Source organism: Solanum tuberosum, unplaced genomic scaffold (genome assembly GCF_000226075.1).
Source record: "Solanum tuberosum cultivar DM 1-3 516 R44 unplaced genomic scaffold, SolTub_3.0 scf00215, whole genome shotgun sequence".
Lineage (NCBI taxonomy): Eukaryota > Viridiplantae > Streptophyta > Magnoliopsida > Solanales > Solanaceae > Solanum > Solanum tuberosum.
In genome coordinates, this window is record NW_006239140.1 from 666,351 (window position 1) to 683,313 (window position 16,963).

The 16,963-nt window shown below is 35.4% G+C and overlaps 2 protein-coding genes across 3 annotated transcripts; one reads left to right on the forward strand and one right to left on the reverse strand.

Moving 5' to 3' along the window:
• On the forward strand, positions 1 to 904 carry LOC102592148 (uncharacterized). Its single transcript, XM_006356135.2, has 3 exons — positions 1 to 115; positions 241 to 297; positions 489 to 904. The coding sequence occupies exons 1-3, from the start codon at positions 68 to 70 to the stop codon at positions 726 to 728; spliced, it is 345 nt and encodes a 114-aa protein (XP_006356197.1). The 5' UTR covers positions 1 to 67; the 3' UTR covers positions 729 to 904.
• A 475-nt stretch (positions 905 to 1,379) lies between these two features.
• On the reverse strand, positions 1,380 to 15,584 carry LOC102592487 (lys-63-specific deubiquitinase BRCC36-like). 2 transcript variants are annotated; one of them, XM_006356137.2, is made up of 10 exons: positions 15,273 to 15,584; positions 7,826 to 7,948; positions 7,056 to 7,143; positions 5,546 to 5,631; positions 5,192 to 5,407; positions 4,428 to 4,594; positions 2,734 to 2,892; positions 2,567 to 2,647; positions 2,420 to 2,474; positions 1,380 to 1,904 (listed from the first exon to the last, which is right to left on the reverse strand). In XM_006356137.2, exons 1-10 carry the CDS (start codon positions 15,381 to 15,383, stop codon positions 1,731 to 1,733), a joined length of 1,260 nt encoding a protein of 419 aa, XP_006356199.1. In that variant the 5' UTR covers positions 15,384 to 15,584; the 3' UTR covers positions 1,380 to 1,730. The 2 variants fall into 2 exon arrangements, with proteins under 2 accessions (XP_006356199.1, XP_006356198.1); XM_006356136.2 differs by having other exon boundaries at positions 7,826 to 7,951; positions 15,273 to 15,583.
• Between the last annotated feature and the right edge of the window lie 1,379 nt (positions 15,585 to 16,963).

Here is a 16,963-nt window from a genome sequence, read left to right on the forward strand (position 1 = left end):
AGTCACCCAACATCAAATCCATTTCATCTATTCACAACACAGAGAAAGTATAAAAAAGATATATAACATGGCCAGCCACGGTAATGACAACCTTTTTAACAGTAGCCAAAATCAGGTATATATGATCAATAATTAATTACTCTTTACATTGTTAATTACTAAAGTTTGATCCATATTTAAACCTCTCTATTTTCTTCAACATCATGCCAATTTAAGCAACTTTTTTTCCTAATTTTTTAGATAAGAAGAGACGCACCTTCTGATATCCATAACCAGAACCAAGGCTTCCTTCAAGAGGTAATTAATTATTTCTAAATTATAGGTGCAAATTAGGGATTAATTTGAACTCTTATATGTGTAGATTGCAAACTATGTGAAGTAAATAAAGTAATGCCTTTCATATATAGTTATACGGCCATTTTTGGATCAAACGAAGAGTATTTTTGTTCATTTCACATAGTTTAAGGATATTTTTTCGATAATTGAAGACTGGGAATCAAGTGAAGAACATGGCACAAGGAGCAGCAGATATTGGAAAAGGAGCAGCTCAAGGTGCAGTAAGCGTAGCTCGTGGAGCTGCGTTGGGTGCTGCTAATATTGCTCAAGGTGCGGCTGATGCAGTTAAGAATACTGTTGGAGGAGCAAATAATGACAACGCAGCTACTGGTGGTATCCCAAATTACCTTGATGAATACCCAAAACACAACCCAACTAACACCAACATTTAAGTCATAAATAGTTTCATCTTTTTTTCTTTTACTATTGTTGTAGCCTGTTATGAGGTTTGTTGTTTAGCACACACCCTACCATAGGCATTGTCATCTTTCTTTTTCTTTATACAAGTTTATTGAAGAAAATGTTGTTCTTGTTATTAAATGGGACCTAACCATCCGTGCTGTTTTAATTTCTTGGGTAAAAAAAATTGTTAACTTATATTTTTGTGGATCTGGGAAATGAAATTTCCTTCTTGTGGAAGGACGGAAATTAAAACAAAAATATATTATCCTCCTATATAATGGAAAAGGGACGGTTCATTTTTAAAAAAATCAAGTACTAATAATTAGGTGATAAATTAAACATGATTAAGTAAATAGGAATGGAGGGGTATGTGACTTGATATACGCTTGCAAAAGAAGGATTGGGAGATTTTAGCACCAACGAGTAAGAGGACTGCACGTAAATGAACAAACAAGAGAATTATTGAATATTAAAGTAATAAATTCCTAATTATGAATCAAATCTACACAACTAGTTTCATACGCTTTTGGACAAAGCATTTGCAGCAGGTTGTGTAATAAATTTCAATGAAGTTGTATCAACTAATTTCCTTCACAGCATTGTATTCATTTCTGAAGAAAAAGACCATTTTTATGTGACCAAAATCATAATACACATCCTGTATTAATTAAAGCTGTTTGCTTTTTTCACACAGAACAAATGACAAGGGTTGGTTTGGGGGGTTATAAAGAGCAAAGATCTCTGAGGTTGTCTACTACTTGTTCTGGTTTGCAATTCATAATTTTCTAAATTCCAATACACCAATCTCATGGAATTCTGGCTCTAAAGCCAGAACCATTGCAGTAAATTTGCAATGTACAAACTCGAAAATAACCAAAACTTGGCATCATATTAAGCACCAAAAGGGACCAGAATCAGTCACAACAAGGTGAGATAACAAAATAAACCCCTACTATACACTTCGCATAGGTAAGATCGACCTTGCTACTTCATTAGGGTGCTTTTCTGCTCCGACTACTTGAACCGGAAACACTTCTTAACTCGGTTGGACTGTACAAGTCTCTTTGACCCAATGAAGCACTACCTCGACGAGGAGAACTTGTATTTGGTTCCCCTCTTATAGTCTCAGCTTCCAAAACTTTGGCTTCTTCACTTAGCATCTTTAGCTGTTCCAGCAAAAGCAGATAAAACTATTCAGCCACCAAATCATGTAAAATATTACTACTAAAAGATGCATAATTCGTGCCCAATCAGCTAATGTGTGAATGCAAGCCAATGGGAAGTACAACTGGAATAACCTTTAGTACGGATCTTTTTCCCTTTCAATAGACTTCCTAAAAATGGAAGGCCAACTAGTTATGCAATACTGATCTCGTAAATACACAAACTTTTGAGGATTACTTTGCCAAAGTTGTACTCAAGTCTCAATTTTGAGCAACTCGAGACTTCCCTAACAAGTAAGGGTGGTTGAGCAGTTCTGAAGGGATACCAAGATAGTCCATGACATATTTCACAAAACCAAAGCTAGACAAAAGAACTTGAAACATCTCAGGAAATCGAAAACATTTGTACATGACGAGGGTCTAAACATCAACTCCATGGTCTACTAATTCAATGGAAGGTAAAATCTGAAGAAAGAAGTACAATAGATGAAGATCAGAAGATAAATAAGCATTCATACCCGAATTTCATTCTCTCTCAACTGGTCCTGGAGGGAACTGATGGCGGGACTTAAGCTGCGATACAGAACAAAGTGGTGATAAAAAATATCACAACAACAAAGAAAAACAGAGTTCTAAGACAGACGTCAAAGAGTGAGCTCATTTACCAATACTCCATTAATTTGCACATAGAAGCCTGATATGTAGATGTGTGATGAATGAAAGTGAGCGGGTGCACTTTTGTTTCCCTGCAGAAAGACATCCCAAATTATTATAGCAGTTAAAAAGCACATATATGCAAAGCAAGCAATAAGCACACATTAAGTTCGACCACCTCATATTTGTTACAACAGCCTGATTATATGCAGTTCGTTCTTCTTCAAATAATACCCGTTGCAGATCCGTGAATGAGTTCAAAGGTGCATCAAGATTGAAAAGAGATGAGGATGGCAGAACAAGAAGAGGGATTTCCTTTCTGACATATTCTGCACCACTGTCACCAACCAAAAATATTTATAGATTAAGCCAAGCATTTATCATGCTTCAGAAGGGTTGAATCAGTAATTTGAATAACAAGCAAATAGCAGAAAACATAGAAATTCATTGAATCAAAGGGAGAGGTGAATTAAAACAGCTTTGACTGTTAGACTATTCATTATAGATACCACTATAGACGAACAACATTTTCTCAACAAGAGAGACTTTATTAAACAACAAAGGCTTCTCTTTCTTTTTTTTTTCTTTTTTTTGGTGCAGTGGGGGTTAAATAAACTTCAGTGTACAAGCAACTTCACATTATCTTTAAATTGCAATAACTAAGAACATTATAAGACAGACTCAAAATTAAAAAAATACTCTTGAGTCTGACACTTGCAGTTGCCCAAGATTCTGAAAAAACATGTCAGGTAGAAATTTTGTTCATCTAATTTTATGCAGTTACCCACTTGCACACCATCCCCTCTTCAACTGCAGGTTAAGCTAATTATCTATCTGACACTCCTCCAGCAAAGCAACTTGATAGGTTTTTAGCACATAAGATACTCAGAGGTTCTAGTTCTTAAAAACCCACACTGCTCGAGGGTATACAATGTGGTTTCTTTATATGATCTTGACAATTCTCACCTCATGAACAAGCTTTTGGATTGAATCATACTCAACGTCATTTTCTTAACATTATCTCAGAGCCAAACTTGTCCATGAATTTAGGTCGCCAGTGTTGTCTGCATGTGAGGTTATCCAAACACCAGATGTCCAGCTCTAGGTGTGCAGGGTACGGGTTATAATCCTCACAACTTCAGCTAACTTTTGAAGTTGAGTGAGGTACTTTGTTAACAATAGTCAATGGTGCTAATAATAAATGATGAGCTGGTAAAAAAAAATTTAAAAAATTCAGTGATCTACTTCATTGAAGGGTCTTGATACTCGGTTACAGCAAAATCTTTTTTTTCCGATAGGTAAACAAATTTATTGGTGTAAACTGCAAAAAGAAGGTGTCAATATGCACAACAGAAAACTCAGTCCTATTATAAGTGCATGCAGTTGAGGGAATCCATCAACCTATCTATGTCGTATACCTTTAGCAATTTACACCAAAAGGCCAAAAAGAAGACAAATATTTGTATTTGATCATGTGTGTTGGTTCTGTCTTTCTTTCAAACCACCCAAATTCCTTTATTCCAAATAACCCGAAAGCAAAAAAGGCATAGTAGTGGGGCTGGACAAGTATTAGAACCATACACTAACGCCTTCCTTATCTAATTTCCTTCCAGACCAGCACCAATCTTCTCCATTTTCATGGCAAGCAGAACACGATTTTGAGAGATAAGATATCTTATTAAAGTAGAAGCAATGCCATATTAGTTCTTACCAGATTGATTTATGAAACCATACTTTTCTTTCAAAATGTGGTATAAACATCTATGGTCCTCCATAACTCACCCCATAGAGAGAATTCCAAAATTGCTTTTTATGTAGTCAGAAAAAACAGTTCAAATCATTTTAAGTAATCAAATACATACTCAAATGTACCTCATCTCCAGATTCGATCGATGCATTGCTTCTTGCATACTTTCTGACATGTCCATTGGATCTACATCAATGACTGCATTACTAAGACTGTTGGCGTGAAGGTTTTCTCCAACTCTATTATCAACATTAGCAAAGAAATTGCCCAAGTCCGTGGATCTTGTCCCACCCTAACCAATCAGTTAAGATTATCATGAGTAAAGAAGAAGTCCAAGGCTAAAAAGAGAGAGGAGTGAAAAGAGTTCAGATCCTCAATCATAAGTTTCGAAAACAAGTTGGCACGACAGTTTTCTCCAACTCAGCTATCAGTATTAGCAAGGGAATCCACCAAGTACATAGATCATCCCCATTCTAACCAATCAAAACCAATCCATCAACCAAGTTTAATAAAAAATTACCGAACCCAACCTACCTCATACCTTGTCCCCCGAAACTTTAAAAGAAAAAGAATACATAACCAGCAGAAGAGAAAGAATCATAAAGACCACAATTTTTCCCTTCACACTTATTCTTCCCGAGAGAAGTGTATGTTCATAACACTGCAGATCCACAAGTAGCTTCGCATGCCAAAGGCAAAGTCATACAGCAAAAAAATTGATCCATTGAAAAAATCAGTGTATATCTTTTAAACCTGTTTGCTAAAATGGCCAGCAGCCTCTTGAATTCCAGTAAAACATTATAACTACCATGCTTTACAATTAATTGATTTTGAAATGGTAAGTAACAACTAACATGCTTTATTTAACTTATGAAATCACTAAACATACCTTAGAAGCTAAAGCAGAAGCTCTTGAATCACCAGTATCTTGTTCAAGAATCTCAATTTTTGAACCAGCTCTAGATGTGTCTGCGGAACTTAAAGGCGATTCAAGGTCTATTACAGAATTTTTATGTACAGGGGAAAGGGAAATAGGCCTCAACAACATGTGATTCTGCTGCTTTCCATCCAAGGACTGAAATGCAATAACTTGGATTCTCCCGACCTGAAATATTAGCAAATAGTTTGTAGGCATGCACTGGCCAAGACATTATGCTTGTGGTGATCTACAGTTTTTAAATATGCACTGGTCAAGATATTATACTAGTGCTGATCTACTTGATTCCAAACAATCTTACACTACCTTCTGTGCATCTTCACTAAAACACGAAAATATCAATCCAATAAACCCAGCATCCAGAAGTTGATACATGGCTTGAGTGCGGACATCTGCATGATTTTACATAACATGTTATGATTTTCATGGACTGAGAAAAAGGCAACTAGTGAAAACACAGGTATTAAGCTGAAAAGAGAATAAACTATGACCGGACTTAACCCAAAATAACCTCCACAAAACATGTAGTTGTCTCTATAAGTTGGTGAAGACCAAACTATCAATGAATCACAGAACTACAGTCAGATGAAACTTAGGAGAATGCAAAAGGATTTAAAAGGACATTCTAGTGCACTAAGTAGATGTTTGGACATAAAAATTGTGAAATTTGAAAAAAAGTAATATTTGTTTTCAAGTTGAAAATGGTATTTGGAAATTGGAAGTTCCCACTATAAGTGGGTTCTGGACAGGACCAAATTGGTTCTATTGTACGCAGTCTTACCCTGCATTTCAGTTTTCTATATAACCACCTATTCTAGAGAAAGTTAATGTTATCTTTGTTCAGTTTAGGTCTTAGTCAAGGTTTTGTCTAATTTATAGGCCTTATTCAATGTTCCAAATTCATAGAAGAATGCTGACTTTTAGAGGAGCAGACAATTGCCCAACAGTCTATTGGCCAGACAGTTTATGAGAAGCCAATTCTGCACAAGGGAAAATTAAAAGACAAACCAAACAAATCAATCACCAAATGAGTTGCTTTTGTGTTTTGGAACATATATCTACTTAGCTCGCATATTGATTTTGAATGGTAAAATTCCTCCATCTAAACCTTCCAGTTCACCAGTAGACATAACCTAATTAAATAGATGGATAATGAAACATTTGGAAAAATAAATCAATTCCATGACGGGAAGGTTGGAGGCAAAAACTGTCATACAAGCAAGCACAAAACTCTAGTTGTAGCAGAAAGTAAAAGTGGACATTACTGGGAAAGAAAGAGAACTTGGAATCGGAAGAAAAATAAAAAGACACTCAGTGGACATTTCAGGGATTTCATTTGTAGTCACTTAATTTGAACTGTGTAAGTATTGGATTATATGCACAGAAATAGAAACCTGGCCCCATCTGAGGATTACAAATTTTGAAACCCTTCTGTACAAAAACAAAAAGACTGGTAAAACACAACGCTTCTGTATATATGTGGCTAATTTGTGTTTCTAGTCTATAGTAAGGTTCAAGTATAAAACGTTGGTTTTACTTCATATTCTTGATTGAATTATCTTTTTTTAAGTGATAGTCAAGCTTGATTTATGTCACATTTACCGCCGACGTGCTTATTTTTATTATGTTGTATGCAACCCAAAGATCAAGTATTATGTTCAAAATTCAAAATTTCAAATACCGAAACAACTACTATGATGGGTCTAGTACAAAAGAAAATACCAACATTCATGCGGAAAGACCATCTTTGGTTACTCAAATGTAATGGGACTAAACTATTAAGCAGAAGGTGCTCATAGAGGCACTTAATACCTACCAACATGGGAAGGGAGCACCGTAATGTGGGGATGTGAATGGTACCAGCCAATTACTCTTGTTGTTCTTCCTGTTGCCAGAGTCATTCTGTGCTAAAAAAAGTTAATGTAACAAATCCAGCATACAATTTTCCGGACGAAACTGCATTATCACAACCACAATCCAATCATATACATTTGAATACATCAAGCAACGAACTCAACCAACAGGTTAAGTTGTATGAAACCATAGTTCAAACGGGAGAAAAGATCTCTTTTCGCCAACTGCTATCGAAGCCAAGAAAGCCGTCGTAGCATGTCATAAAATATGGTTAAGTCAAGCTCTACATATACTATTAAGCATGTCATGCACTCTGCGATTTAAAAAAAAAAGGTTTGCACAGATAATCCTAATACATGATACCACAGAAGTTATTTGACATGTGCCCCAAATTCATCAGAAGGAAAAGAAATCAAGTTTTGCTGATAAATTTGACATGTTAATATTAGGAAGAAAACATTTGTGGAAACAAAGGAAGAACCCATTGCAAGAAGTGTCATTCAAATTGCTTCATGTTATGAAGAAAAAGATCAAAGTTTATGAACACTAAAATTGTTTCTCATTTGGCAGCAAATTTACCAAAAGCGATCTTTGAAGCAATTAGAAGAAAAAAATTATTTTACAAAGAAATTATTTTACCAGTCACTACATGATACTACTCTATGTTGCAACTTTTAGAGGCGTAAGGGCAGTGAAAAAAAATCACTATTTGTCACGGATCAAAAAGGATATCTCAGCCTTGACTGATGCAGCAGTTAGCTGCTCAGGATTGGTCTCAACACGATCCTTCCTCCTGTCACAACGTGGCTGTGGCAGTGCTCCCCATATAAGTGCAGTCACACTACCATTTTTTGACTGCTGCGAATTGAAACAGCACAAATATTACTTTTGCCGTGGAAATGGTTTAGTAGGAAAGCCACCATCAATAGCATGTAAAAATCAAGGAAAGAAATATATGATTTTATTCTTTTTCTTGATCAATAAGGAAACCTAAACTGTATACAGAACGTTTAGCAAGAAAACATCTAAACTATAACATGATAAGCAAAAATCAGAGTCTGTTACACACTACTGGGACACGTCATGCAAGGACGAGGTTAAATATGGACCATCGAAGATACACCTGCATATCTACCAAAATAGCTGGAGTATTAAATATAACTTTGACTTGCTAAGTTATTTTTCTTTCCTGATCAGTGAAGAAAACTCAATACATATTACATACTGAATGCTTTGCAAGCTAATGCCTAAACTTTAACCTGACAAACCAAATTCAAAGTCCAAATGTTTCCACAAAGGCAGAAGGACGTGGGCATATACCAAAATAGCTACTTCCTCCGTCCCAATTAAAGTGTCGTACTTTTCTTTCTGGTCTGTCACAAAAAGAGTGTCTCTTTCTTTATTTAGCAAGTTTTCCAATTCCAACATCCTAAGTTTAACACCAAAAGATTTAAAAGACCACATATTTTTAATTGTTTTTTGAAATTGGTAAAGGTGTAATTCCTCAGCATTGAGGACATGATGAACACCATCAAAAAATGTTAGATTAAAAAAACAAAGAGAAACAAAGATACTTGGATAGATCTTAATAAATCTACAAAATGATCTATATCCTCTAAACCTACTTCTTTACACCAAAAGTAGAAAGATATTATACAATTCCATTTAACTTTCTAATGGAATTGGATCTATCTTCAAAAAACACCTCTAGTTTCTCTCTCCAAACTGTTCATCAGATGCATTGTGGTATGATCCTCCACTGCTTCTTTTGACCTTTGTTGCCTCATCATCCAGCAGCGAAGCAAATCTGCCGTATGCTAAGGCATAGACCAACCTGTCTTTGTTACATCGAAAAATAACAACCAAAGTTGTATAGTAAAAGTGCAGTGTAAAAACATATGGCTATTTGTTTCATCTGTCTTATTGCATGAGAAGCACCTCGAAACTATGATGGCCCCCTATTTCTTCAAAACTTCTTGCATCAGGCGAGCTCTTTTAACCACCAACCAAGTAAAGCATTTTACCTTGGTTGGAGCTGGACTCTTCCATAAGTTTCTCCATATTTTTGGTTGCCCTCTATTCTATAAACCCTTTAAACAAAGAATTACCCATCAATATTGTGTTTCCATCTTAATGTATCTGGTTCAGCAATAGTGCCACTGAAATCATCAATCCTACGTAGTAGATTAGCCACTCTATCAATCTCCCGGTCATTTAGCAATCTCCTGAAGGATAAGTTCCTGCCCTATGCAATCAGAGTATCATAAATAATACCATCTAGGTTGTTGCTTAGAATAAACAGGTCTGGGAAAATTTCAATAAAAGGACTTTGCTCCTTCCAAGCATCCTTCAAGAATTTTATTCTTTTTCCATCTCCAACTATCGTTTGCAACTTCCTTTCTATATTGGGCCACAAGGCTCTAATGGTCTTCCAGACTCCAAACCCACAAGTATTAGTGCTCACATTGGTACACCATGGGTTGAGTTTACCAAACTTGTGCACAATCACCTCCTTCCATAATGCATGTTCCTCCATATTGCATCTCCAGAGCCGCTTCATTAATAAGCTATTGTTCTTGTTCTGTTCTCAGAATTATGATGCCCAAACCATCCTGCTCTCTACTCTACATTGTTGTTTTGTGTGCTAATTGACTAGATTGTATCCTTTTTTACCCCCATGCCACAAGAAATCCCTCCTAAATATGTCCAACTTTTTCATAAATTTGGAAGGAAGGGGAAATAAAGGCATTACATACATAGGAAGTGTATCAAGTACATAGTTGATAAGTATGAGCCTCCTTTCCAGTGTTATGTACTATGTCTTCCACCAAGCCAGCCTCTTTTCTATTTCCTATAATTCCATACCAAATTTTCACAGTTTTGTCTTCACTGCCCAGAAGCATACCAACGTATTTGTTTCCTCTTTTTTCCACCCTTTTACAATCAGCATATACTGCTGTATAAACCAAAAGAAATTAGAATTTTCCCATGACATTTTACTTGTTATGCTTTGGTTGCCATGTTCTACCAGTTCCCCTTTCTTAACTCTCTTGTCCCATAAGATAAAAAATTTTGATGAAGTAAGTTGTTTCATTACCGGCATCAAGAAGATCCAAAGAGTACAAAAATAGATATGCTAGCTCCATTACATAATAAAAGTTAAGACTCGGGAGCCAGCCACAAAATAAAAAATATAGAGACTTAAAACATGACTATGATTGGTCTAGAGTTAAAGAGCCAACAAAATCTAAGAAAACAGTAGAACTATTTCCGCAAAAAATAATTATTTGAAGAACAAATAGAGACGGTCAACCATCCTTTCTACATTGTGTATGGACAGATCAGCTGTGGCAAATGTTCATCCACAAGAGAAAGATCAGGTGGGTGAAACCTGGGAGAATCAAAGAGGTGCTAAGAAGTTGGAACTTGGATCAGTGATGGTAATGCTGGTAATGCAGGAAAGGATGAGAGATGGAAGATGGCTCCTGCATGTATTTGGTGGACAATATGGAAAGAGAGAAATCAAAGATGTTTTGAAGGCAAAAAGAGCAACATACAGAAGATCAAGAGAGATTGCTTAGGCCTTTACTATTTTTGGTGTAAAGAAGTAGTTATAGACAGCACAGAGGATGTTTTTAATGCAATTGACTGGCTGTAATTAGATACATTAGCACGTTGTAAAGTGACAACTTTTGTGAAGGGGGACTACACTTGTTGTAGTATACCTGTTGGATATATAGAAGTAAATTTACCATTCTCAAAAAAAATAAAAAAATATTCACCCCTGCTACCATCTGCCTCTAAATGTACCTCTCATCCATCTATTATCCCAGATACTATGAATGAGTCTATATATATTTCCCCCTGGCTTTGTTTCTACCAAAATATACACATCTGCACCCCATTGATTAATCAAATTCCTTACCGCCCCTTCTTTCTTTCCTCATTAAGCCCCCTCACATGCCAAGACACAATCTTTATCCTCATCTTTGCATAATGGTTAGTCTTCTCTCACTGGTTCTAGGTTCACCATCTTTGAGTTTCATATGATTCCTGAGCTCTTTTGAAGTTGTGTTGTTATTGCTATTTGAGGATTTGCCCTTTCATGTGTGTCTCTCTAGGCATCTCATCCAGCTTCATGCAATAAGCATAACCCTCTTATTCACATCCCTTGATAGCTGCTCCAAAGGCTAGACCTAATTTGATCACATTAAGGTGTATCCAGATTGTAGCCCTTTTTCTATCATCTCTTCCATAAGATTTTCTTCTATGCTCAATGGTTCTGATTCATTGTATGTGACCAACTGATTCCCAAAAGTTTCCAGAAAGGAAGAATCAACCCTGCTCATACAGTAACTATTTGTCTTTCCTTCAATAGCTATGACATCTCCTTCTTCAGTCATTCCTCTACCTGAGCCTCCTTGATTCTCTGATTTCTGATTTCTGATTTTTGGTTCTTCTTCTTCCATTTGCATGTGTATTCCCAGTTCCCACTTCCCAGTCCATTATCAAGTGCTTAGAAGGATGCTTTGTTTCTCCCCAATCTGAGTTAATGTAATCAGAAAAAGGCTCAGTGAAAAAAGTAGTTTTAGGCTTGCTAGAAAGACCCCATTGTTGTGTGAGATGGGCTTGTGTTTTATTAGATTTAAAGTGTGCTCAGGGGCCCAGTTCTAGAACCCCTTCCTTGTAAACCTCGATGTCCAAGGTTTTCTTTGTTTCTGGACCTTTTCCTCTTTCTAACACTGTCTCTATATTCTAGCAACATAGGTACGGCTTCTATACTATCCAGTTGTATGTCGCTATCACCTCGATCTGCTCTCTTCTCCACCTCCATCGATCTATACATCACCGACCACTCCACCCATACTGGCCGTGAGTATATAAGGCCATCATCGACAATCTCTATCTTCGTCGGGATCTTCTCCCTTGGTCCTGATTCTTCCCCATCTCAGATGATTTATGAAGTTTGTGTCCTCTTCAGTTTCTACCTCCCCCCCCCCCACACACACACACACTCATCACCTATATTTTCCATCACCTTATTGTTCCAGAGATGCAATGGTAGCCCTAAAACCCTAATCCAAAGCCAACCAAACCTAGTTTCATCTAGGAAGGCTCCTACCATTGACGACCACCATTCCAACTACAAGGTCAGACCTTGTCTCTTCCAATCACCCATGATAACATGTTCAATCATCCTTCTAGTTTGAAATTCGAAGAGAGTCATTCATGTTGTACACCTGAACATTACGAGCTTCCTTCCACGTATGTTAGGCCCTTAACCACACATCATTTCCAATTGGCGCACCTCATTCTCAATAAAATCTACCGATGAGACATCTGCAGAACGGATTGTTGTCATCTACATTGAAGTCACCATAAGCATTGAGTTCTCACTGGCTACATTCATTTCTCTCTTGCTCCATTTACTGTTATGCAGATCTCCCTGGTAATCCAGCTCCCCAACTATAGTATTGAGATTTAACTCCCTTTTTGTAATAAACTCCCTTTCTTCTTTACTTTTCTATCAATGAACTTTCCACTTTTGTTACCAGATTCCCCTTATCCCTGATTAAATGCATTTTCTGAAATAATAATTAATGAACAGAAATAAATCGATCGTACTTATTGAACTTTTGGCAGCAATAAATATATGTCGAAATGTCTCTGCATCTCCATGATTTGATGTATTTCCCCCAGCTTTCATAAGCTTCTTTTAATCTTTTGCATAACCAAATACATCTCCCCTGCTCAATATAATATGCCTGATAGACATCCTAGTACTCTCCACCCACTCAAACCATATTTTTATTTTTATTTTATGACAAGGGAAACCCGCAGCCGCTACCCCTTTGGGTGCGCACAGGGTAAAACCCCTGCTCCTATGCAATAGCTCGCAAACCACATAGGAGAGGTAACCCGCACTAGGCAAGCTCGGCGCGACGAGCTCGACCCAGAAGGCAGACCCCTTGCTTTCGCTAGCAAAGGGTTTCAAACTTGAGACCTCCAACATGGAAGTTCCAAACCCAAACCACTGGGCCACCCTAAAGGGTCACTCAAACCATATCTCTGAAGCAAATATTCTGTAAGATCATAAGACATTCCTCCCTGCCTGGAATACAACCTGTTCTCCATGTTCTAAATGCTACCCGAAAGAAAAGGCAAAAAAAGGAAGAGGTTCTGATGGCAGAGAACCACCGGAGAAGGAGCTCTAGACACCCAGAAGGGATCTCTATAAGCCACCTAAGGAAAAGTGCAGAGCAAAGTGTCTGGGAACATTTCTTGTTGATAGGCGTTTATCTTTAATTTAAGACCAAAAGATTCAAAAATTTCCTTTATTTCTTAAACTCGGTGTCTAGTCAAACTAAGACATTGGGATACTAAACACGACTTTCGGTTATTAGAGACACCAACATATTGTTTTAACGAATAGAAACAAAATCCTTTTCCTCCTCACGTAAAGAAATGATCTCCCATAAACAATTTGTTTAAAAAACTGGTAACTTTACTCTATGTATCGATAGATCACAAGTATACTACAACCCACCCATAAACACATGTACTTCCCACGATTATTAGACACATGTACTTCCCAAACACATGTACTTCCCACGATTATTAAAGTATTAACCTTTTTTTATAACGGTGAATCCAACCCAGCTTGCGTACCTCAATTAATCTAACTTAGATGGAGAAAAATCACCTAGAACTTTGTCTCTATTGGGATTTGAACTCTGACTCTATGGTAACTTCCAACTTTATTGACCACTAGACTATACACTTAAGGGTCGTTTAGTAGAGTGTATTAGCAAAAATAATACATGCATTAGCTTTATGTATTAGTATTACCTTGTTTGGTACATTTTTTCATGCTATATATAATTAATGTTTGCATTAGTTATACACATTGTGTATTGAGGAGTGTATTACCAATACCATGGATTTTTAGGTATTAGTAATGCAAAGGGATTTAATACATGCATTAGCATGGTTAAAGAGTTTAACCCAATTATCCATCAAAACCCCTTTTACATCTTTTCCACTATAATTGTGGAGGATATTTTTGAAAATAAATATCTTTATGCAATGCATATTTTTTTAATACACAAAACCAAACATGCATAAAAATAATCTATTTATAATTAATGCAAGCATAACTAATACAAGCATTACTAATACACTCTATTTTGCATTATGTTTATACACTCTACCAAACGATCCATACAGCTGACATTCTTTTGATCAAGATATTACGAAGCATAGATATTGCAAGTTTAGTAAAGACAAGATCTTGAGAATCTGTTCTCTCAACGCACTATTTAAAAGCAAAAAGGACTGTGTACTGCAATATCAAGACTCAATAGCACATAGAAGGCATAAATATGCATCAGCTTGTTAAGGCGCAGTTCAGAACCCCTTCGCCTTTTTATAGAATAAAAATATGGCAGTTCAACACCACCACTACCGCCTAAACCAGCTCTGTTTATCAAACTGAACGTATATTCATAATTTCATATCAATTACTCAGTTCCAAACTAGTTAATGTAGTAAGGACAGATATACAGATCCTCTATATCATTCCGCCCAACCCCAGTGCAGGGCAACTCTTGTCAAAAATTAATCATGATTGGAATTTAACGAAAGGCAAATCCAACACTGACTAAAGTTACTACCTTTATGCAACAATATTAATCTCTCAAGGCAAAGAAGTTTGTTTTTTCTCCAAAATCTCTGTTTACCATTTCCAGATATGGCATCCAATCTTGAATTCCAGGAAATTTAACAGAAAGTACATTACGAATTTAGCAAACATCAATAATAGCTGAAACATAAGGAATGTCAAATCTAACAATAACTTAAAAGTACTGCCTTTTAGCAATAATATCAATTTCTCAAAGAAACAAAAGTTTTTGAGGAAATCCTATACCATTTCCAAACCTATCATCCAATAATTCTAAGAATATTTTTAGAAAATGTAAACAAAAATGGAACCCCAATTAGCAAATATCTACAAAAGAAAGAATTCCCAAAAAATTTATACCTAATATTGACATAAAGCTACTATCATCATTCAACAATTATGGCTGTCCTGGATGATAGATAGGGTTTATAACAACCCAAAACCCTAACAACCAAAACTTCCTTCAGAAAAAATGAAAAAAAATATAAAAATTAAAACCTGAGTATCACCGAGGAGAAGCCCCATTATCTCTTCTGTTTCTGTAGACAATGCATGACTGAGACATGTTAACCACACTTCCTCCGTCATTTTCACACTCGTTAGAGCCATTTCTCTTTTCTAAATCTCCTCAATTTCAGTATAAGCAGATGAATTCCGGTTTGATTTTTGTGTACTTTTTTTTCCTTTTCCGGAAGTGACCTCTCCGAAGTCTGCTACGACTGCGGAGAACGGAACGGCGGAAGAAAAAAGAGGACAGATGGAAGTACAGATCGGAGCTTCGGAATGTGTGAAGAGTAAATTGTGCTTTTTCATCCTTACAGTTTTGTAAGTGTTTACACTTTGTCCTTATAGTTTTAAGTGTTTTAGAACGGTCCTTGATCTTTTAAAGTGGGTTGCACGTGATTAGGGGTCGTTTGATTACCGGTTAGAGTTATGCAGGTATTAGTTATACAGGGTTTAATTATGTATGTATTAGTTATGCAGGATTTAATTATGCATGTATTAGTTATGCAGGGTTTAATTATACGGGTATTAGCTATGTGGATATTAGTTATGTAAGTATTATTTAGTTATGTAGAGATTACAATACATGAATTATTAACTATTATATTAAACTTGTAGTAAATTATTAATATATATTATTTACAAAATAATAATACATGCTAATAAAATGTGGAATATATTGAATAATATACAATGCTAATAGTTTTATTTTTTTTTAATCAACATTGGACCATGTCCATTTATTCATCAAATAAAAATGTGTCCAAACAAGGTCCAAGAGTGACCAAGTCGGTCAACAAAATAGACAAAACAAAAACAACTAAACTGAAAAATAATCTAATTTGGAAACAAAAAAATCCTAAACTGATAGAACAACTCCAGCATAATGCTAATATTTGATTAGCATATGTACCGTCAAAAAATATACAATCAAATCTCTAATATTAAAAAAATATTTATATTTGCATAAATAAATAAAAACGGTAAATATATTTAAAGAAATGAAAATGATCGATATATGAAAAGAAATAAAAACAACAAACGTATATAGAAACAGTAAAGTTTCCAATTAAAAAAAATAAAAAAAATTAAAAGAAATGAAAATGATCGATATATGAAAAGAAATAAAAACAACAAACGTATATAGGAAACAGTAAAGTTTTCAATTAAAAAAAATAAAAATTAATAGGGTAAGTATGTAATTTATCATTTTAATACATGTATAATTAATATCCACATAACTTATTCCACCTTCTACCCTGCATAACTTTATACATAGATTCCCTCATAAGTTATGTTGGTATTAATTATGTAGGACTACAAAAAATGCAACCAAACACCGTATAAATTAATACATGAATAACTTTTATACAACATTTAAATTCTTACCAACCAAACATGGTATAAGTTATGTTGACTTTTATACATAATACAAAACTTCTACCAAACACAGTAAAGCTAATGCAACTTTTTATACATGAATAAGATGTATCTTATACAGTAACCAAACGACCCTTAGAGTATTACGTATTTACTCATTCCGTTTTAATTTATGTGTGATGGATTAGATCTAAAATATAAAGAATAAATATAAATTATTTTATAAAAAATAGAATGAGATAATATGACCTTATATTATTGGGAAACTAAGCAAATATCTCATAAAAGCAAAAAAATTATAAATA

Coding starts and splice junctions, on each gene's coding strand:
- LOC102592487 (XM_006356136.2), bottom strand. CDS start 15,383: ATGGCTCTAACGAGTGTGAAAATGACGGAGGAAGTGTGGTTAACATGT. Junction 5,632..7,055: donor GGTGCTCCCTTCCCATGTTG/GTAGGTATTAAG, acceptor AAAATCATGCAG/ATGTCCGCACTCAAGCCATG. Junction 4,595..5,191: donor CTTCTGCTTTAGCTTCTAAG/GTATGTTTAGTG, acceptor CTGATTGGTTAG/GGTGGGACAAGATCCACGGA.
- LOC102592148 (XM_006356135.2), top strand. CDS start 68: ATGGCCAGCCACGGTAATGACAACCTTTTTAACAGTAGCCAAAATCAG. Junction 116..240: donor TTAACAGTAGCCAAAATCAG/GTATATATGATC, acceptor CTAATTTTTTAG/ATAAGAAGAGACGCACCTTC. Junction 298..488: donor ACCAAGGCTTCCTTCAAGAG/GTAATTAATTAT, acceptor CGATAATTGAAG/ACTGGGAATCAAGTGAAGAA.